This window comes from Anolis carolinensis, chromosome 2 (genome assembly GCF_035594765.1).
Source record: "Anolis carolinensis isolate JA03-04 chromosome 2, rAnoCar3.1.pri, whole genome shotgun sequence".
NCBI classification, from domain to species: domain Eukaryota; kingdom Metazoa; phylum Chordata; class Lepidosauria; order Squamata; family Dactyloidae; genus Anolis; species Anolis carolinensis.
In genome coordinates, this window is record NC_085842.1 from 232793546 (window position 1) to 232817054 (window position 23509).

At 39.4% G+C, this 23509-nt stretch overlaps 1 protein-coding gene across 2 annotated transcripts in view; it reads left to right on the forward strand.

Annotated features, from left to right (window-relative positions):
* The window catches only part of slc24a2 (solute carrier family 24 member 2), a 124441-nt gene that overhangs the window by 67795 nt on the left and 33137 nt on the right, over positions 1 to 23509 (forward strand). Inside the window, exons 4-5 of one of the 2 annotated variants that reach the window (XM_008103482.3) lie at positions 862 to 970; positions 16193 to 16243. In XM_008103482.3, coding sequence (XP_008101689.1) covers positions 862 to 970; positions 16193 to 16243 — 160 coding nt within the window. The remainder of the gene's footprint in view (positions 1 to 861; positions 971 to 16192; positions 16244 to 23509) is intronic. The other variant, XM_008103483.3, reaches the window with a different exon arrangement.

Genomic DNA, 23509 nt, shown 5'->3' on the forward strand with positions numbered 1-23509 from the left:
GGTCAATAGTCCAGCTGGCACAAGGGTTTAATCCATTGTGCCACCACTGCTCCATATCATAAGAGGTAAACTTAGTCTATGGAAGCTTATGGTACCAATTTGGTTCTCTCAGTTACCCTCTATGGTGCTCCAAGATCCCTGGGCATAGTGATATCCAGACTAACATGGGCATTGCAGGAATTTAACTATTAAGTTACTAGAGTATGTTTCACCATTCCCAGGTTATTCCTCACCAGCTAGAGAATTAACTAAAGTTGAGCTGCATGACCCTCTGAAGCCTAGATGGGTCCAGCAGTATGCCAAACTAAACCTACTGTTTTGGAAGGCGTGTAAACAGGTTAGACAAAAATGTGTCATATCCAAGAACCATCTGTTTCACAGTTCCACACTTTTTTTTTTAATATTAGGATTCAGGTTGCTGGTTTTCTTCTAGATCATTTCCGCATCTAGCAAATACAGAAATTACTATAGCATGAGAACATTATTTTTAAACTAGAGCTCCCAGAATCCCCTAGTAAACCAAGAAGTTACTTTTCCGGGCGTTGGTTTAGTACCTCCACAGTCTTCTCTTACTGGGAGCAATAACAATATTGGGTGCCAGGTTACAGATTGCATATTGTTTCATTAGCACAAATGAATTCAATACTGCAGCTTGATATGGGTATTGAAAAAGCAGAAGGATTGAATAGAACCAAGTACACAAATGCCATCCTCTTCTAAACAAAAGTCTTTGACCTGAAATGTGAAGGAAACCTATGGTGTAGCTATGTGTGAGAGGTGTTGCTGCTTTGGAATGCAATGCAATAAATACATTTCCTCAATGGCCTTCAAAATCTCTCTTTTCCCTTCCTGCTGTTTTAGACAAAGCCACGTCTCCAGCGGGGTGGAAGCTCTGCATCTCTGCACAACAGCCTCATGAGGAACAGCATTTTCCAACTTATGATTCACACGCTTGACCCACTTGCTGAAGGTATCACTATAAAGACAACCGTTTCCTATCTTGTTTCCTCGCTGTATGGATGCTGTTTAAAATTATTTTCAGCAGCTAATACTTCTTCTCCCCTGTTCTCTGTGGACACATTTCATAAGTGCATGTTTCCTGTTAAATCTCAGTAGGACGTGCGTGCCTGCAAATCCTTCCCACGCACAAATGTTTATAAAGTTCCTGTTATATTATAGCTCCTGCTGAAGTTATTCCTCTCCTTTCAGTTTAAATAGGTAAATGGAAATAGGTATAATGTGTTTGTATGGGAAGGGCTGTTCTTATGAGAGCAAAGCTGAGCTTTCCTACAGATAAAATATTTCTTCTTGGAATAAGGCTCGCCTTTAAAAAACACTGCATTCCTCAACAAAATTGAAGTCTTTATATGCACCTGATAACAATGATTGAAATTATTTGCAAAAATTGTTCTGTACTAGAAATGTAAGAAAATCAGGTTCCACCTCAAAGCTTTTTACATTCCTTTATTAAAGTGCAAAAGCTCCACAGCAATCTGAGCTAACATCCCATTTATTTAGTTTCACTTCAAATAATGAAAGTTAACGTTGCTCAGTGTAAGAGGCAAGTGTGCAATTCTGTCATCCTCTACCTTTACCTGTGTCCTTGTTCTATGTTTTGTCACTATGTCTTTGCCCAAATAAGCCCATTTATTGCTGTTATATCAAAAACAATTTTAGAACACTTTGCAGTTTTTAAAGTTGTGCTTTAGTTACTGAAACCATACACAGTTGGTGCTGAAAATGCCGGTAATATTGAGTCTAGAATGGGAATTTTGGCTTTTTAATTTTTCTTAATAAATCATAAGTGACTGATCAATATTCTGCCACCTCAGATGAGAAACAAAGCACATGGTCAAAAAGTTGTGCTTGCACAAAATTCCTGTTTGAAAGCATATCTGGCTTTTAGACCCAGATATCTGTCGTAAAGCAACAACCGGACATTAGAGTAGATCAAATTTCTTATTGGAGTAACTCTTGTTAATTACATAGGGTTGAGAGAGAGACACACTACTCAAATTCTGTGGGTTTAGATGAAAAATTGTGAAAATCAATGTGAGCATGAATATTCAATAATGTTATTAGTCATTGCTAGCACAGAGAGATTTTTCTTCAGGTTGGTTGTGAAAATGCCACCATCTTTTTAAAACCATCTTTCTTAAAAAGACAATAAAAGCATATAGAAAGTATTAATAATAAGAAGAAAGATATGAGGGAAGGAAGGAAAGAAGTTGGGTTAAACATTATTACATAATTCCCAACGTAAACTATATGTTTATGTTTGGTTCTGAAAGTACTTGGATCAGTGGATCCTATAGATTTTAGCCTTCCATTTGCTAGCTTAGCTATTTAAGCAGTGGTTTTTTTCTGATCCTATATATATATGTATAACTGGAAACATATGTTGCTTGTTAGCCAATGTAACGAGGCAATGATAAATGGCGGTAAAGATTTAAGTTCTGTAGTAAAGAAAGCACCACTTCCCTAGACCTACTTGTTCAATATGGTATTGTAAAGTGGGATAAGAAAACCCAGACTCATTTTGAATCCACTGCTGGCTGTCCACACAAAGTTCACCGACTTCTAGTGAGTATTATGGATTTTGTTGTATTCCAGCCTGCATCTGAACTGTCGAGTGAGCCTGGGGTTGGGCCTGTTCAGCTTGTGATAGTACCTGCACCTGACCTGTCAGATAAATCTGGGTTGGGGTCTAGGATTCCCTTGCAGCCAGAGTTAGATGAGGCTGCTGTTCCTGAGGATTCTGGAAGCAGGCATACAATGGTTTCAAGCAGGCAGCTTGAACCGCATTCCTTGGGAGAGTCAAGGTCGAGTTATCCCTTGGCAGATGGGCATTCCAGTCTTGATAAGAGTAATGAGGTTGACAGAAAGAAAGCAATATGTCAACAGAGACAAGAAAGGGAGGTTTTGAGAAGAAGCAAATGGGTACTAATGAGAAAGGGTTTTGAGCAAACTTCCCATGGAAAGAGGCCTTGGTTTTATCTTTAAGAGGAACTGCTTCTGAGAGGTCATAACTTTGCTCATTGAGAGGTTTGATGCTGCTTCATGGACTCTTGTTTCATGTTTCCTATGGACTTTCATGCCAAGTTCCTGTAAGCCTTGCATCTTGAGTTTTGTTCCAGTTTTTGTTCTTGTTCCTGGATATTTTGGATTATCAAGTCATGTTCCTGAAAGCCTTGCATTTTGAGTCTCTTGTTTCAGTTCAAGATCCTGTTCTTTGTTCCAGTTCATGATCTTGTTCCTTGGACTAATTTTGATTATCTTGGTTGAAATTTATTCTTGTGTTTGGATTTCTATGGACCCTTGCTTCAAAATTCTCAAGTGTCTCGTACCTTGTGGACTAAAACCTTATTTTATTGATTTTGAAACTTTGATTTGCTAATTCTTACAAATTATCTTCAATAACCAGCTTGCATTGCTTATAGCCTGGGGCTCCAATGTGGTTTTAAGGTGTCTCTGCAGCCTAGGGGTGCAACAGGTTTTTAGGGATTCAGCCAAGTTTGTCCCACTTTGGAGAAAGTTGGTAGAAATGCTGGCACTTGCTAGAAACTTCGGCGTATCCCACAGCTTTGGGGTAGTCACGTCAGGGAGATTGTCTCTGATTTGAAATGATCCACTGTCCAGACAGGACACTGGCGCCATCACCCTTTTCCTTCACCCATCATTGTAAGGGAAAGGGATGAACTACACCTGTGTTACTGTTGCCTGTTTTATCCAACCTCCTGGCTGTTGCAAGTGTCCCATTCTGACATCAGCAACACTTAATTCTACTTTATTCAACAGTTCTTTCCGCCACTATTCAAGAGGAATATTAACAAGGTGGTAGATGCCCAACATGGTACAAAGTCTGGATGCTCTGAATTATGAGGAGCAGCTTAGAGAGTGTGTTTAGCCTGGAAAGGAAAAGTTAAGAGGAGGCATGATAGCCATATTAAAACTATTTGAAAGGATGTTGAATTGACAATGGAGCTAGCTTTCTGTTGCTCCAGAGACTTGGACATTGAGCAATGGATTAAAACAAAGAGATTCCACCTGAATATTAGAAAGAAGTTCCCGACAGTAAGAGCTGCTTGACAGCTAAATAATGAATACACTGCCTTAGAGGATGATGTCTCCTTTGTTGAAGGTTTTTAGACAAGAGGCTGGAAGGCCATGTATCGGGAGTATTTTGATTGAGCATACCTGCATGGCAGAATGGGGGTGGTCTGGATGGTCCTTGTGGTCTCTTCCAACTTTATGACCCTGTTATTGACTTGAGCCCCAAAACAGACCATAACATACTATACAACTAATTTATAGTAAAAGGGAATAACCCAATAATCTTGACAAATAATTTTTGTATATGGAATACAAATTCTCAAGGGTAGCCAGCCCCTGCAACTTCTCTTTCCGCAGGCACGGTTATTTCACCATGTTGCTTTCTAAACACAGTTCCTTCTGTATAAAGATACAGTAGACCTCATTTGAGAAAAAGATACACCTGCAGGAAGAAAAGTTGCCAATGCAGCTAAATATTCCCTCAAGTATCTGCAAATTCACCCCTTCTTCCGAAGGAAACCTAAAACCTTTCCACCTCAGCTCTTATCAAGTACACAAAGGAGAATCTGACATATATCTGTTCTTGTCTTTGCACCATTTGTTCTGCTTCGGTGTCAACATTTTTGTTAGAATTCTTTTAAGGTGTACTACCTCTGTATGCATACCAAAGTGGGTTTTTAAAATGAAAACGTATTAAAATGATAGCGGCTACAGGGGATTGAAAATAGTAAGATAAATAGATGAAAATGAATTCCCGCCAGCTAAAATGGTTGCTTTGGAGGTCATTTAAATGCCCATCATGATTAAATGGCAAGTGTGGGGGATTACCATACCTTGATTACTTCTTTCATTGGGGATTTTGAAGGCATAGGTTTGTAAGTCCAAAATAACAGAAAATTGCATTTTTATCTTATCGAATATGAAATGGAAATAAATGGCATTCTAATGGCAGAGATGGTGCTAGTTTATGCAGTGATAAATGCACACTTTATCTACTGTAGAATAATAAAGAGGTCTGTGGTATTATACATTTTCAAACAGTTTAGCAGAATTTCCAGGTAGAGCTTAAACTGTGAAATAAAATTGAGAAAATATTTATAGGGTTTCATTCTTACCTTTACTGTTGGAAGAAAGTTGGGCCTGGAAAAAGAAATTGCCCTCGCTTAATTTTGAGCACTATCCTGTAAATCTCTGTTTAAAACATGATATAAAATAATAGGCACAACTCCTCCAACCTTTTTTATCCCTTTCTTCCACTAAGATACATTTATTGACTTTAAATCAAAGAAAGAAAGAAATACATTTTTCCTCTGTTTGTAAAAATTGATGATTTCCCTGACTTTAACTATTAATCTCAACAGTAACAATGACAAAGTATAAATGCTATTAAAATGTATAATAGATCCCACCAAATGTGTTGGCCCACTCTATTTACATCCAAGGGCAGAATACATTTTTTTCTCAAATCACAAAACAGTCAAGCTTTATAAAATATTTTTCAAAAAGAAAAGTTATTTTCAGGCATGGTTTCTTCAGTTTTTCTAAATACGTAAGACATTTTCCTTGTTGGGGACAAGTGATGACACCCCGCCTCAAACTCAGAGTTGGATACATACTGCAAATACACTCTTGTTCCTTGAGTGAAAAGACTGGGAGCAGCTTGGCATAATCAGGGCAGATTCTTGTTCTGCTGTTCCTTCTTATGCTGCTTTGCATTTGCAAAAGAAGAAAGGTCCTTTCATGCATTTTGAGACGTACTACATGGAGACTGCATTCTCAGTAGACTAGGTTGAACCCTCCTTGCTTGGTATTTTAGGTATGTTAAAAGGAAAGTACTTGGGAGCTAAACATAATAACCAATATCCAGCATATAACAATGGAGTGGCATCATTTTTGGTAACTTCTGCCATTAAAAACCTCCACCTATCTGTTAAGGCAGGCAGCACCCAACCAAAAGGTTTCCAGTGCATTATGGAACAAAATACAGGCACTCCCCAGGTTACAGACAATATAGGTTCTGTAGGTTTATTCTTAAGTTGAATTTGTTTGTAAATTGGAACAAATAGATTTAAAAATGTGACCCCTGCCAATTATTTTAGCATAGAGAAGGATTAACATCCCTGTAATGTTTCTTTTGTCATCTGTGCCCTGTTTAGAAGATCTCACCTCACCTCTGTCCCTGTGACAATTGGATTTTGAAAACTTTGGCTTGTTCTGGAAACAAGGATTGGTGATAACGCGTCAGTGGAGACACCTTTTTCCCATGATAACTCTTCCAGGAGTGAATTTCCCTTTCGAAGGATAGATTTCTCTCACTTCCCGTTGTCTCTGCCTCGTTCTTAATTATGAGTCATTTGTAAGTCTGTAACTCAGAGACTGCCTGTACTAGGAAATGACAACTGTAGTACTCTTCTGCATGAGGGACTAATTGAAACATGCAGTTGGAAAGCATTCTCAGGGTCCTGCCTCAATTCCTTCTCTGAAATCACTCCATAATGAAGATAATGGTATAGACATCATTTCCAGGCACCCCTATATTGAAAGCTATTTTGCTGGGGCACCAGTGTCCCACCTACTTGAATGAAGGTTACTATGTGGAACCTTTTGTTTTTTCCCCCCCTAAGACTGAGAATCAGCTTCAGGAATAGGATTTTTTGTGCTGTTGAGGCAAATCCCCAGCCTTAGAAGTTTCTCATTCCTGGTTTAGACAAAAATGTGATATTGTCAATTGACACAACTTTGGAATTAAGGGGGAAAATAAGTATCCTAACATTTTTCCCCGGTATTTTTACCTAAATCAATATGCAGGTAGAGTAATTTTAGAGGGACAAAATTGGTTCTGTGGAAGACATTATCTTGCCAATTTATATTTCATAATGATTTAAAGTATGCCATTGTTAGCTGATCCTCTGATTTGATTTTTTCCCCCCCAAGTGCTTAGGAATGGGGATTCAGAAAAAGCTGATATCTTGCATTATACAGTTAATAAAACTGTCAGTTTATGAAAGATTGATAGTGAATTCTCATGAAAGTCAAATTTGGTGCCTAATGTTGAATGTCATGAATGCTGAATGATACAAGATCCAACTTATGGAGTTGCTGTTGAGGTTGAGAAGAAGAAAATGACTTTCCCACTTGGGACTAAAATAGTTTACACAGTAGCATTTCCACATCTGGTATATTGCAATGGAACATGGCAACAAGAGGTTCTTGACAGTAACAGTAATCTGAATATTATTTAGTGATGGTGATTTATATGTATTAATCATATAGGATGATTTTCTGCTAAAGGAAATCCAAGATAAATTGATATAACAAATAAATTATAAGTGCAACTCAGGATATACATTTTGCTTACACTCAAAATGCAAAAATGCTATTTTCTCCACACCATTGAATTGGAGGACTGAATATAATTGGTAATCCCAACTACAGTAAGCCTATTGTTGAAAGAAGGCTAACAGTTTTGGGCCTGAATCTTATTAATAATCTCATGTAGAGGGAACCCTACTGGATCAATGGAACATATATATCAAGTGTCCATTAATTGAATGGATATACACTAGACAAACTAATGGTGGAATATATACCTTTGCCTACAGTATCCCTTTGAAGGAGGAGAAGGAGTTGGCAAAAGTCACCACCCAATCTCTTTATTCCAATGGATGCATCTGCTGGACCCTGAAACTCTTCTTCTTCCCAGCAGGCCGAGTCTGGCTGTCATCTCAACATAAGTTAAGGGAGATGATTCACAGCCGTGGCATTTTATATGAAATTTAGTGATGCTCTCATTGAGCATAATCTCTTCAGCTTTAAATTAATAGCATTGATAATATACCCTTCAGGCCATGAGCCATACCAGCAGATTTCATTCATTTGGTTGTAGTGTTTTCTGCTCTGTCATGTTCGGCATATTTCTATTTGTGTCATTTCTGTCCGTCTGACCTTCAAAATCTGATTAAGAAATGACTTTGGCCATTCAATACATCCTGCTCCTAAGTACAGATTTTAATTCTGTGTCATGGGGCATAGCCTATCCCTTCAGAATGATCATACTCCAAAGTGTATAATCTTTTCATTCCCCTACCCCCCACCCCTTCTGTTCTTTATTTGTTATACTTATTTCATTTGGCCGCAGCTATCTTTTTCTTGAAACATAGAATTGGATGTTGTTGGGGGGTTTTTTTTGCATATTTCTTTTTTTTTTCCTTTGCCTTCTTAATTGTTATGTCCCTTTCAGATTTGTCTTATGAATTCCTCATCCACTTGTCAGGACATTTTTTCGCCTGCAGTTCACTTATGAGCTAACAAACCATCTTTTGAGACAGGAATAGGCAAAACAGTGGGTTGGCAGCCAAATTACAGCCTTCGGGAATCACGCAGATTGCCAAAAATGTCCAGAAAAAGAAAAGAAAAACACTTTAGTTTTGAAAAAATAGGTAGGTTTTACTGTTAAGAAATACAGGTGACCTGCAAACAGATGAAAAGTTAAATAATACAGGTGAACTGCAAACAATTGAATTGCTAATCCTGGAGACTTCCAGGATCAGCAATTCATCTTTTTTTTTTTTTAAAAAGAACAAAATAGATAGACTAAATGGATTAAGATAAGTTTAAAGAGAGCAAGAGCTCTATAGACCACATGCAAGCTGAGGGCTACATTTCGCCCATCTCTGTTCATGAATTTGAAGGCACAGTTTGTTGTTCTTAATTGCAATCAGGTGGACTTTGACTTTAGTGACTACATGAATGAGTGACCTCTCAAGTCGTCCTATCATCAACAGCCTTTTTCAGATCTTGCCAACTCAGAGCTGTGGCACTGAGTGAGTCTATCCTACAGTAGTTTCAAACAACTAAGATAGATTCAAAGTAAAGGTCTAGAAACTAAGTCTTGTGAAGACTTTCTTAAAGACCTGGGAATGCATGTCTTGGAGAAGAGAAGATTGAGAAATGATTCCACAGAATATCTGAAGAATTGTTCTGTGGAAGATAGAGCAATCTGTACGGGTAGGACCTGAACCACTGTGTTCAAATTACAAGCAATGAGATTCAAATTATTATAAAGACTGTCCTTGGTGGAAAGAGTTGATTCACTGTGCAATAAAATGGTGGACTCTCCTTCTCCGTCCTTGAACTGAAGTTGATGGTTATCACTTGGGAAGTAGTGTTTAGTCATATATGACTGCATAGCAGGAGATAGGCACCCCTTATGGTTCCTTCCAACCGTATGATTCTATGTAGGAAGTGAAAGACCCTTTGTGAGCTACTTTGTATAGAAGTATGAGAGAGCACAGTGCAGTTGTTTTAGTATACTGTGAATTCCAAAGTCTAGCATGTACACAATAACTGGACAACCAACCTACAATGTCAGAATGCTCTGAAGGATCTGGAGCCTGTCCGCGACTCAATCGATGTGCAGGTGGACATGTGGAACATCAGGCTGTCCAATGCACTCGACGAGATTGCCCCTAGACGCCCTCTCCAACCCCGCCGAAATCGGTCTCCTTGGTTCACCGAGGAACTTCGATCGATGAAGCGGGAAAAGAGACGGCTAGAGGGCGTGTGGCGAGAACTTCATGACAGAGCTTCGAGATCAGCTTACAGGGCATTTATGGAGTCCTATGAGCATGCTACCATCGAAGCAAAGAGAGTATACTATGCCTCTTTGATAGAGTCCGCCAGCTCACGCTCGGCAAAATTGTTCAAAATAATTAGATCTCTAACGACGGTTCCTACCAACCCAAAAAGTGATGATCAGGCCCCTTCAGCTGAGGCTTTTCATAGCTATTTTGCTGACAAGATCTCACTACTACACCGGGACCTCCCCGCCACAACTGATACAATGAGAGAACTTGAGACTCCGTGGCCACTTGCTGGGCCCACCCTCGACCAGTTCATCCCACTGGACGCAGAGGCCCTCGATAGGCTCATAGCTGCAGCTAGACCGACCACTTGCTTCCTCGACCCGTGTCCCTCTTGGTTAGTAAAATCCTGCTTGGAGGGATTATGTGACCCGCTGCTGAAGATAATAAACAGCTCCCTTGAGCAAGGAGTCTTTCCAGAGGGATTAAAAGAGGCAGATTTAGATCGTTTGGTTCCCTCCAGCTACCGCCCAGTTTCGAATCTTTCATTTCTGGGCAAGGTGATTGAGGGGGCAGTAGCGGTGCAGCTGCAGCAGTTCCTAGACGACACAGCCGGACTGGATCCTTTCCAGTCTGGCTTCCGCGCGGGGCATGGGACAGAGACTGTATTGGTTTCCATCACAGATCATCTCCAATGCCAGCTTGACCGGGGCGGGTCGGTGTTGCTTGTGTTATTGGATCTCACAGCAGCATTTGACACAGTCGATCACAATCTTCTGACCCACCGCCTTGCCATTGCTGGAGTTAGGGGGACAGCTTTAAATTGGCTGGCCTCCTTTCTTCACAACCGTGGACAGCGAGTGGAGAGGGGGGGCCTGGTCTCTGAGAGGTCCCCTCTACATTGTGGGGTTCCTCAGGGGGCCATTCTCTCCCCTCTGTTGTTTAACATCTATATGCAACCACTTGCTCAGCTGGTCCGAGATTTCGGGCTTGAGTGTTATCAATATGCTGACGACACTCAGCTTGTGCAATAAGATGGAAGGCCAACCGGAGTCTGTACCTGACAGTTTTCACCAGTGCCTCGAGGCCATTATTGGATGGTTGCGTTCCAGTAGGTTGAGGGTGAATCCAGCAAAGACGGAGATCCTATGGCTGGGCCGACCGGGCAGTGGGGATATCCAGTTGCCAACCCTGGATGGCGAAGTGCTACGCCCGTCTTCACTAGTAAAGAGTCTGGGAGTCCTCTTGGACCCTTCATTGACGATGCAGGCCCAGGTCTCCGCCGTTACCAAAACTGCCTTTTTTCATCTTCGGCAGGCTAGACGGCTAGCCCCCTATCTATCTAGGGACAACCTGGCTACAGTGATCCAGGCTACAGTCATCTCGAGACTGGATTACTGTAATGCCCTTTACATTGGCCTTCCTGTGTCGGTGATCCGGAAGCCCAAATTGGTGCAAAATGCAGCTGCCCGGCTCCTTGCGGGAGTCCCGATAAGATGCCACATAACACCAATCTTACGGCAGCTGCACTGGTTACCAATTGAGCACCGGATCACTTTCAAAGTGATGGTGCTTACCTTCAAGGCCTTACATGGTCCAGGGCCGATGTACCTGAGGGACCGCCTCACCCCCTACAAACCCCAGAGATCCCTCCGTTCTGAGGACCAAGACCTGCTGGAAGTCCCCAGTTTTAAGACCTTGCGTCTAACTGCAACTAGACGCAGAGCCTTTTCAGTAGCGGCGCCATCTCTGTGGAACACCTTGCCACGTGAAGTTCGTGCCTTGTGGGACTTGTTGGCCTTCCGCAGGGCATGTAAGACACACCTGTTTCGGCAGGCTTTTGAGTTCTGTTGCTGATGTTTTAAAAGGTGCTTTTAGGATGTTTTAAAGATTTTTTTTAAAAGATGTTTTTAAAATGTTTTTTAAATTGTTGATTTTAGCCGGTTCTTGTAAGCCGCTCCGAGCCCTAGGGGAGTGGCGGCATATAAGTTTGAAAAATAAATAAATAAATAAATAAATGTGATATAAATTCCAATAATAATTTGAATTTTGGTTCAAATTCATTGCACAAGTGAACCACTGATACATTCTCGTGCATATACACAAGTCTTCCTGATCTGCTGAAGAGTGTAAGATATTTGTGCCCCTGCTGCAGGTTCATATTTTATAGGTTTTTTTTCACACATAGCTTGGAAAAGATTACTTTATTGGACATGGGCACTAGCTGTGCTGTCTTGAGATTCTAAAAAAAAAACCCACCTCTTAGCTCGAGCATGTAAGGACAATTATGTCAAGAGGATAATCCCCTAGATCATTATCAATGATCTCCAAGAAAATGTTAATAGAACATAGGGAGGAAGAGTTGTTGTTAACATCTAAAATAGTTTTATTTTAAAGATTAAACGATAACTCGCTTGTTTTTGCACATCAACTTTCCAGAAATTCTCCTAAAAAGCAAAAAGATTCCATCAATAATACTGCAAGGTTGCCTCTGTTTTTACCATTTGTCTTCCTTTTCAATGTTTTGGTCTTCTCTTTAGTCCTATAACACATATCAAGTCAATAATATTCATATTGAGTGTCAATCAAGGTTGGTTATTTTTTAATTTTTTAAAGAATAATTGAAATTTACATTCTAATTATTTTTAAAAAATAATTTTAAAATTAAACTAAACAAATAACAAGCAAGAGTTGCTAAGTCTTAAATTGACTGAGTAGTCTAGCAAAGAAAGAAATGTGGAAGCAAGACGTGTTTAATTTTAGGAGAAAACAAACATGTCAATTTTGTAGCAGTTAAGATGGGCAATAGAGAGATAATATGAAAATGTTCCTGAAGTTGGAGCATTTTTTCAAAGAGAGTCGACAAAAACTATTGAAAATAGATACAGAACAAAATGATGGTTGAGTGTTTCTATAATTACTTTTTAAGTCCTTCCATTAAAAGGAAGGGGAATAATTGCAACAATTCTACTATCCAATTGTTGTTTTGTGCCTCCAAGTTATTTCTAGGTTGTAGTGACCTAAGACAAATCTATTGTGGGGTTTTGTTAGCTAGATTTGTTCAGAGGGGATTTGCCTTTGCCTTCTCTCTGAGGCTGTGTGAGTTGCCCGAAGTCACCCAGCAGCTTCTGGCAAATGCTTAGAAAAACTATTGTAATGGAAAATCTAATAGAATCTAGTAATTGGGAAGTCACTCTGCGAACAGTTTAATTTTTCATGATTTTTCACATGAGAATTTTTTAATCATTCAGAAGAAAAGTCTGAAACGGTCTCACACTCGCAGTTCACCTTCCCATTAACTGAATAGTGGATAGTTTTATTCTAATTGAAAAGAGTTGGTTGCATAATACATTGCCTTTAGTACTTATGGTTACAGGATGTTACATAAGGCTTTTTTGTTGCTTTGGCAAATGGATAGTGTTCCTGGGTGCAAACACTTTCCTTGCCTCGCCCATTAATTGCAATAATAAAATGATGAAATGCAGCTTCATATTGTTCGTATTCAAGTTTTGCCAAGGGTGTTAGATGAAGAAATGTTGCCCTACAGAGGTCTTATTGTCAAGAATAGGAAAGCTAATGTTATGTCCCCATGTCATCCCCACAATGTGTTGTAGCAAGGCTCATCTACAACAGGTAGGTTAGCCCGGTATTCTAGCCCAAAGCCTCGGACCCAGCACATACTGCATTGGCCTCACCAGGCTGTCACCTCCTTAGTGTAGTCATTGCTCCTAGTTGGCCATGAAGCTCCCTCTGAGCACCTGGACATCATGATCACCTTTGATCTCCCTTCCTTCTCACTGGTCACGTGGATACCCCATAGTGGCATCAACAGCTACAGTGATGGCCAGACACTCCATGGCCAATTAAGGGTGGGGTGACATAGACATGAGCTTGCTTGCCCTGATTGGCACAGGGAAATTGTGATGATGGCAGTGTCCATCTGGACACTGGACCGGACCAAATTAGACCCCGATTAAATGTTCACACTGTCCAAAAGTCCCTGGATACTCAAGCAAACTCCATTGTATTCCCTGACTTTGCCTAAAGTGGAGCAAAGTCAAGATAATACAAAAAAAACCCCTCTGGGATATTCACCATAAGCTGCTGTGTATTGTGAAGACAGCCAGTGATCCATTCACAGCAATCACAAACTATAGGACTGTGAAGACAAAACTGTAGATGCTTCATCGGTATTCAAAACTAACTGGAAATTATGCCCAGTCTTGTTTGCTAAATAGAGCGACAGAAGAACAATTTATCTGAGCTGCCACTATCTTATCAAACCTCTGTTTACACTGGTTTGGAATGTTGAATGGAGAGACAGATATTATTCAGTGGGCTACACATAGCACTGATTTGTGATGCTTTAACAAGTTAAGGAACTGAAAGGAATGGGAGGGTTACATAAAATTCCCATTGATTATGGAGGAACCGTGTTGGCAGGCCTGTAGCAAGGGGGGGGGGTTAGGGGTTCAACCCCCCCCCCAAATTTTTCAGGTTATAAAAAAACTTGTTTACTCATGAATTTTAACTGGTTAACCAAATCCCCATGCTAAGTCTATGAGACGCAAAACATTAAGAGTCCCTCCAGGCACTATCTCGAGCAGATATTGACAGGTTTGTATCGCGTGGGGGGGGGTGCTAGGGGTTCAACCCCCCCCCCAAATTTTGAAAACCCCTCCCGAATTTTTTTTCTGGCTATGGCCCTGCATGTTGGGATGGCAGATTATAGGGCTAGGTGCTCAATACACTTAATGTACAAAACACATTTATTTAGTTATATTTTTTGTTTGCCTGGTAGCAAACTTTTGGGGAGGCAAATTGCAGCAAGCTAAAAAAAATACAATGCAAATTACAGTGCATGTTTTAAAACAGTCATTAAAATCTAATATGCCTGAGAGAGAATAACACTTTTTCTAATAAAGATGGCGGACACTCCTTGGGAATTATATTCTAAAAATGAGTCGTGACAACTGAAAAGCCTATTTTGAGTATGGCTACCCAACAAACATCCTTCAGCAGGGAGATCTAATGGAAAATATTTGAGGAGGTATCTGGGTAAAATGTGGGAAATTGACTGAAAGCTAGTGCATCTAGGAAAGAATGATGCCACTAGATCATTTGATTAGTCCCTATTAGGAACTCTATAGCTACAGGTATTTTGAAGTACAGGCAGCCCTCCACATTTCCAGGTTTAACCTTTGTGGGTTTTATTATTTGCAAATTTGCTTAATATGTTGTCTCCATAAAGCTCAATGTCCTCCAGGGCAACTCTCTGATCAACTTGCTGGAGGACCTCCAAATACCTAGAAAGAACAACCCTCCAGCAGATGCTGACCTCCAGCATAATTTGACTATGGGGTTGTGCTGGAGGACCTGGAATTTCCCAGAGGTGTTCTCTCAGATAAAAACATAGTGGGCTTCTCATTTGGAGGTTTTCCACTTTCGCTCGGATCCTGCATTTCTAACCTCCATGAAAGTGATACTGTAACTGAACTTTTTGAAATAGCCTCAGAGATAACTGTATGTGCCATACGTTACAGTGATGTAACTATGAATTGGATGTCACTCCTTGAACATTATTAGAGCAGCATGAGATTAGATCTACCAGAGAGTGAGTCTTCTAACTAGACAGAGAATATGGAAAAGGACTTGCTGGTTAGGCAAAAAAAAAAAAAACCTTTGTAAAAAAGAAATGGGGGTGGTCAGGTGCCTTGTTAACTGAGACTTGCTTGTATATATCTCATCTGGATGAGAAACATGTAGGTGAGAAGAAACCTACATATCACCTGAATCCAAGTTTTAATGGATTGGCATCACCATGTCACATAACAAAATATATTTACTCGAGGGTACTGTGCTATCAATTGTAATGTACACCTCAATTTTAAATATATGCATTACCAAAAAAAGATTTGTTGTTGACTATTGCCTACTTTGGAATGGCCAACAAACAATGGGAAGTCGTTCCCTCCATTGGTCTGGTGAAGAGGCAGTGGCTTCCTAACTAAGGTCTCATTTACAAAGCCATCAAAACTGAAGGTGAGGTTTTGAAGCCCTTGTGAATGAGGCCAGTTGGAAAGTCACCGCTCCTCTGTCTGGCCAAGGCTGGCAAGCCTGACGTTATTGACCTGATGGAGGGGTACAGGCAGGTTTACATGTGCTATTCTAACGAGCCATCGAATCTAATAGTACCTCACTTCTGGCAAGGTAATTTATCCCAAAAGGTGCACATTACATTCGTTAAATCTCATACTCTGTACAGTTTATTGTAATATGAAACTATAAAATTGCACAAGTGTTGAACATAAAACAGACCTAAAATTATTCCCAAAGTCCATCTAAATATTACTGTCTGTTGGTGTGAACAACAATATTCTGTGAAATCAGCCTGGACTATAGAAATTATTCTTGTGAAAATCAAATAATGTGCCGTTTTGCCAACTTGTGTTTGCTGTTCATTGCTGTGAATGTTATTCTAAATATGTGAATGGATGTCAATTATCTTGAATGTCTGCTGGCTCCTTATCTCTGTGTCTTTTACTATGATATTGTAGAGCTTGGATCATATGGAAAGCTAAAATATTATGACACAATGACTGAAGAAGGTAAGAAATATTTTAGAATTTTTGTGTCAGCATTTTTTTACTCTTTAAACCAAATCTATTGCTATCCTTTTCTTCTTTTTGAAGTTTTTTGGTTCCTCTCTGCATGGTTTCACTGACATATTGTGATGTGTTATCATCCTCCTTAACATTTTTAATACTTCCAAAAATTTTATTAACTTGCATTTCCCATTTTTTTCTTTTACTATCATACAACAAATGTATTTTTTCTTTAACATGGCCCACATTTTGACTAATTGATGTACAGTATATATATTATACATTTTTTTTAAAAAAATGATAAAATGTTTTTGTAATTGTTAATAGTAAAATTCAAGAAGAAATTATAAACATTGGATTATCTTCTGGGCTATTTATCTGTCACCTTTCTCCTGATGTAGAACCAAAGTGAGCTCCAAAATGTAAGAACAGAAACTGCTGAAACTGAACAACAAAATATAAAACACACAATTTTAAAATCCTAGATGTTTTGATCCTGCAAATACATATGTGGAGTTACAGATACCAGTCTCAAAAATACAAGAGCCATACTATATTTAAAATACTCTAGAAAACACTTTTTGTTATTAGTAGACAATGCAAAATCAGGAATGTCAAATCTTGAGATTCGTGCAATAACATCCATAATCGTAACTGAAAAAATACCAGTCGGCCCATTAACAGTACTCACTTTCAAGAATCTTGGTTTTTGGTATAATCTGTCTTATGAGGACATGGTGTGGTCTTCCAAGTTTAACTTATGTTTTCTATACTCTGAGTGCACCAAAATAAAACCAAGGATCTTCCAAATTCTAGTTTTCTAAGTATTTGGCCTCCCAGATGCATCAGCTGCCTGGGATTCTGGGAGATAAAGTCCTAAACTCTGGAAAGGCCAGAGGTTAGGAAACGCTGTTCTTCAACATTGTGAGATTCTACTGTACAGGGTGAGCCTTTCAGATGTTGTTGGACAAATTCCCATGACTTCACCATTGACGCCCACCAACATCTGGAATGCCACAACTTGTCCACCCCTGCTGTAGCAAATTTATAGAAATTACTGTTCAGAAGTCACTCTACTGATAGCATTTAGGGAGTTCTCTTTTGACAATTGGTTTGGCTTTGATTATTGTGGTTGCGTTTGAATTCAGCTGCCAGTTTACCATTTATTTATTTATTGATTGTTTGGCTAATTAAATCATAAAACTAATGTTGTGCAGATGTGTGAATGACTTTATTGTTATAGTACAGGGAGCTAGGAAAATCCACATTTTGCTGTAAAATAAAGTATACCAAAATGGATTTGGCAGTAAGTTTGGCAGTGTTTGAAAATTGCTCAGAGACAATTTGGTCCAAAGAGCAGCAGCCAGACTTCTAACTGGGGCTGACTACAGAGTGTATGCAACAGCTCCACAGACTGCCAACATGTTTCCGGGCAAAATTCAAAGCGCTGGTTTTGACCTGCAAAGCCCTATATGGTGCCAGACCAGGTTATCGGGCCATATCTCTTTCTATGAACCTGAGAGACATCTATGATCAACTGGGGAGAGCCTTCTCTCTGTCCCACCACCCACTCGAGCATGTTTGGTGGGAGCACGGGCCTTTTTGATGGCGGGTCCCAGATTGTGGAATTCCCTCTTAAGAGAAACCAGGATGGCTCCAACCCTGCTGGCCTTTCACAAGCAGCTCAAGACCTTCCACTGCCAGCGGGCATTTCGGGAAGAATAAGGGGAGGTTTTGGGTGGGATTCAGGAGGGGGATGATGACTGTGAGTTTCAAAGGCTATTTTAAATGTATTTATTATATTTTAATCTGTTTTTACCAAACTGTACAATTCATTTTTAAACATTTTAGTGCACTTTTTCAACTTGACTAAAGTGTGGGATTGTTAACTGCCTTGAGTCCCCATAGGGGGGAAGGCGGGGTATAAAATAAATAAACAAATAATATGATTCCTGGCAGCTTGGGGAAAGCCAGTATATCGCACCCAGCCACCAGCTGTTGCTTCCTCCTGATAAAAACAGTCCACATTAATAACATAGTAATAGTCATGCAAATAATGTGCTCATTGCTTTGCCTGAATGCCAACGGAAGCCTGAATTCCCAACTAGGATGGAATGGAACAGAAAAGAACAATCCATGGGATTTGAATAAGGATTGACTCAGCAATAGTCCACTTTGGTTTGGACTAATAGGATTCAGGTCTGAATGTCAGTCTAAATAGGAACATTAAGAATGACTATATTTTTTTCAAATGCTTATTTAAATTCTATTTAAAAGCATGAAAGAAAATAGTACGTGATAAATAACTAAAAGACTCAATTAGTTTTCAAGTAGTCTTTGCAACTGCATTCTGACATGAAACTTATGTAGAACCAGTGCATAGCCTAGGAGTTTATGCATTGATTCTACATAAGTTTCATGCCAGAATACAGGCAGGCAAATCATCTTTGTAGCTGGACTATCAAGTTTGGTGAATAGTGCACGGCATCGTGTGCCTCCTACTGACCTGAAAAGTATTGTGATTTTGATTTTGAAGATGCTCAGCCCAATATGAATACATGATAGCACAGCTGTAGTGAGACAGTGGCTTCATGTGGTCAAGTCTGAAGTCCACATCTTGCATGGATGGCAGTGGTCTTCGGACTTGATCACATGAAGCCGCTATCTCGCAACTGAGAAGTTTGACTCCAGATACAACTTTTAGAACAGAGGGTAGGAACTGAACAGCTTGCTTGCATCCCTCAAAACATTACTGTGGGGTGGCCCTATTCTACCAAGGGGCATACACCCATATTTCTGCTGGGGAAGGGAATCATAAAGCAGATTTCCTTATCTGGAAACTTCTAGGAGAGGTAATCTTACATTAAAAACCAAGTCTGTTTCCTATGACTCGTTGTTTTTCCCCACCAAAACAGCCCACCAAAAAAATTACACACACACCCTCCAAAAAAACACAAAAACAAAAGCAGGCTGGGTTTGTCTTCCTCTTGCATTTTCAGGACTGGCGGATCTCCTAAGAGCCAGAAAATTGTCCTCTGAAACACTCATCCCATATTCCTTTTTACTGTCCAGCCATTTGAAGAAAATAAAAACCAAGGAATGACTTTAGAAATATACTTAACTCAGTGATCACAATTTTCATTTTCCAAAGGAAATAGTAAAATTGTGTGGTCTATTAACTTGATTTTTTAAATACTGTGGTGAGCAAGCATTGACCGTACCATGGTTCTAACAGCAAATCGGAATGAATCAGTTTCTGCAGCGCTGATGCTATATCTCTCATCAATGCTTTTCTAAACTTGCAGTTTCAGTCCCTACAGGGCATGAACCGAAACTTTAAAAAACTTTAAAATTAGAGTGGTGTCAGAGAACATTTTGCAAAGTTTACAAACATTTTGCATCCTTATCGAAATATGAGTAATGTATAATTGAGACAAAGGGGTTACTGCTGTCCTGTCCTCCCCACATCCAAACTAAAGTTACAGCTGCACTTGGGCTTCTCAACCATAGTTTTGTTTCCTCCTTCTAGAAGTGACCAATTTCAGGGAGAATCGGGAAGGGGAGATAGTTGTTTACCCCTCCTCCTGATTCTCCCATCTTTTAAATAGAAGACCAGGCAAGAACAACTGCTGTTCCTATATCATCTTAACCAAACAGTGTATGTTTAGGAAACACTACTTTGCTAATAAAACAAGGACATCCTTGTAGAATGTAGAGGCAATTCTGCCCTGTAGTGTCCAAATGCCACATGGAGCTGATCCTGGGGTAAGGCCACCTTAACATGGCTTTATCCCACATTAGCTAAAGTCAAGAGGAGGTCCAAATTCTGGGCACTGGAGACTCCCTACATCCTCCACCATATGCCAGATCAGCCCAGGATAATGGGTCAATGAAGACCTGCCAGTGGAATTTGGCTCTTGGGAGCTTCAACTGATGTATGGTTTTTTTAAGTAAGGGAAGGGACCTGTTAGGTGATGTTGTGTGGCATGAAATGGATCTGAAATGGGAAGGAAAAGTAATATTAGAAAGTGTCAGTCATGGTGGGAGTGGGGAGCAGTAGTATAGTATTTGCAATGTTTGCTCATAATTGCTGTACTTAGATCTCACTTTTCCATGACGTTTTTATATTAAACGTTTTAAAGGGCAGGTGGTGGCATTTTCACATTACACTGATTTTTCTGCCACATCTATGGATAACCTAGAAGCTTAAAACATACTTCTGCGTTTCCTGCCCCCATGCAATCACCATTCTTCGAAATCCCCCATGACATACGAGATAAAAGTGAGCATGAATTTTCCTGTTAATATGTTTTGCTTTACAAAATGCACCCTACTTGATCCCTTGCTTTCTAGTACTACTCCGCACAGAATCACACTTACCTTTTTTGTGGATTCAGTGTTTAGCTATTACAATAGCATTACAGCAGTATTCAGGGAAAGAAGCAACAGCATCTGTCTTCCAGGCAAAGTCATCTTAATCCTGCCTTTTAGTCAGGCTGCATTCATAACTTTCAAGCTACCAGAACACTAAAAGATCAGAGGTATATGTGTCTTGTGCACCAAAATCTGTTTTCCCTATACAGCACCTAAACATTTTTCCAGGTGTAACAGCATAGGGACTGTTTGATAAATTCCCTCTAAACCAGTCCTTTCCAGACTTTGGTTCTCCGTGTGTTTAGGCTTCAGCTTCCAGAATCCCTGATCTTAAGACAAACTGGCTTGGGCTTCTGAGGATTGAAAACCAGGGGGATCAAATCTGGGGGATCATTGATCTATCTAGACAATTTTAACTAACAACAGAACTAACTTTTGCAACAAAATGTCTATGAATCTTAACATCATCGCTTTTCTTCTCCACTATGCTCAATGGCAGTATCAGTCTCATGATGATATGCCAGGGGGAAAGGAGCAGCAGTCTATACGCCTTCCTTGGTATCTGGAGGAGGAACGTGTGTGGCTTTCCACAGTTAACTATAGGATTCAGATTATAAATCTGCTTTGCTGCAACATGAAATGGCTTTGTGTACCTCTGTCACTCTTTTTCTCTGTTCATATGTACTACTTTCAGTATGTGAGGATCTGAACCTGTTGTTTTAGCTCTGAATTTTTGCACTACATCAAAATAAGACAATGGCAGGACTGCTGTAGCATTAATTTCTTGTTTCTCAGTCTCTTTTCCTTGAATAACAATTATTTGCTTAATTTTTAAATATTTGCCTCCTATGTTAACTGCTGTTGTAGTGTCTTGTGATAAACACTCATAGTGTAAAGATGTTCAGTGTGTACCAAATTCATTGTTTTGTGTAAAGCTAATGTGTGTGTATGCGTGTGTATACTTTTAAGTCACCTGTCAACATACGGCAGCCCAGCAAATTTACTAGGGTTTTTAAAAGAAAGAGATCATTTTGCCAGTTCCTTCCTCTGAAATATAGGCTGCACTACCTTGTATTCATTGGTCATCTCCCATCCAATCATTAACTTAGGTTTCCAAGATCAGATAGAATTTAGTGCTGTTAGAATATGTAGACCGTTACACGAATATCAGCTTTTAAAAATTACTCTGAAACATTAATGTTAAAATCAGAGCAGTTCTTCTGAATTGATGTTCCAGCATCAAACTGGATAAGGCAAATTTATTGTTGGCTCTTCCATTTCAGGTACTTAAATGTCATAATATGCTTATACAGGTTAGCATCCCTTATCCAGAATGCCAAAATCTAAAATTGTTCACATAGGTGGGTGAGATAGTGACCCCTTTGCTTTCTGATGGTTCAGTGTATACAAACTTGGGTTCATTAATATAAAATTACCTTCAGCCAATGTGTACTATAACGTATATATGAAACCTCTTTGAATTTTGTTTTTAGACTTGGTTCCTATCTGCAAGAAATCTCATTATATACATATATGTAAATACAGATATTCTAAAATCTGGGGGATGGGATTCAAAACACTTGTATTTTCTAGCATACTCAACATCTATCTCTTATAAATGGGCATATTGCTTCATTCAGTCCAGCTGTTCTCTGTACTGCAAGAACTTTTCAGAAAACCAGGAATGATAAATTTTCCTATACTAATCTGAATCTTAATTTATCTCAGTAAGGAAATAGATAATCTGTCGGTCAGAAACATGAAGAAAGGGGAAATGGAATTAATATTTCCCCAAGGTATTAGAATAGGCATGTACCGCCCATTTCCATATAACTACCTGTATCTCATGCTCACTTCCCATTTAATTGTAAAAATAATGACATAGCCCAAGAACAAAGAGTTAGATATATTTGTAGGTAAAACCCATTATTATAGCTTCGTCTCATTTCATTCCTCATATTTGCTCTGGAGTCTTCTAAATGTTAAGGATATACAGGAAACTGCATGGGAAAGGGGCTAGCACTCCCCCATTCCCATTATGTTGGTTGAAGCCATTCTGTTGGTGGGAGGTATTAACTGAATGACAGTCTTCTAACCAAGGAGACAGTTTGACAAAGGCATCACTGCTTAAGGATCATACACTCTTGTGTCATAGGACAAACCTATTTACACCTACTAGTTTTTGCATTATTTCAGATGTGTATAAAACCTGGTTGACCAAAAGTTAAAACAAAAAAGAGAGTATAAATATGGGTATCCACCATGGGATGGATTATTTTATTTGTCAAAAGATTTGTGCTAACTAGCATGTGAAGTCTGAACAAAAGTCTTTTTCTCAGGCCTCCGAAACATAACCTGCCATTAAGTCTTTATGGTCGTAGTGTTTACCTAGATAGCACTTGATGGCTGTACTGTATTTCATCAACTCCAAGATGCCATTGATTGTAAGATGCACACTAATTTCAGTACTCTCAACAGAAAATAAAGATATATGTGTGTGTGTGAGAGAGAGAGAGAGAGAGAGAGAGAGAAGAGAGAGAGAGAGAGAGAGAGAGAGAGAGAGAGAGAGAGAGAGAGAGAGAGAAAAGCACCTGTGATTCTAAGACGCACTCTATTTTTAGAGATGTTTATATGTGAGGAGGAGGGTTTCTTAGAATAAAATAAATCAGTAGTACCAAAATAGGGAAAATAAATAGGACCAGAATCCTACTGCCATCATGCAAAAATCATGTTGACAAGAGTCCAAATTACATAAAGGCCTTTCAGAGTTAAAGAAGTAAATTGATTGACTAAATTCTTATTTTTAAATGCAAAAGGGGTTGGTATTTCAATCCTCTGAAAGCAGTTTGTGGATATGACCAGGTGGGCGCTTATAAGCAAACTCTCAATAACATG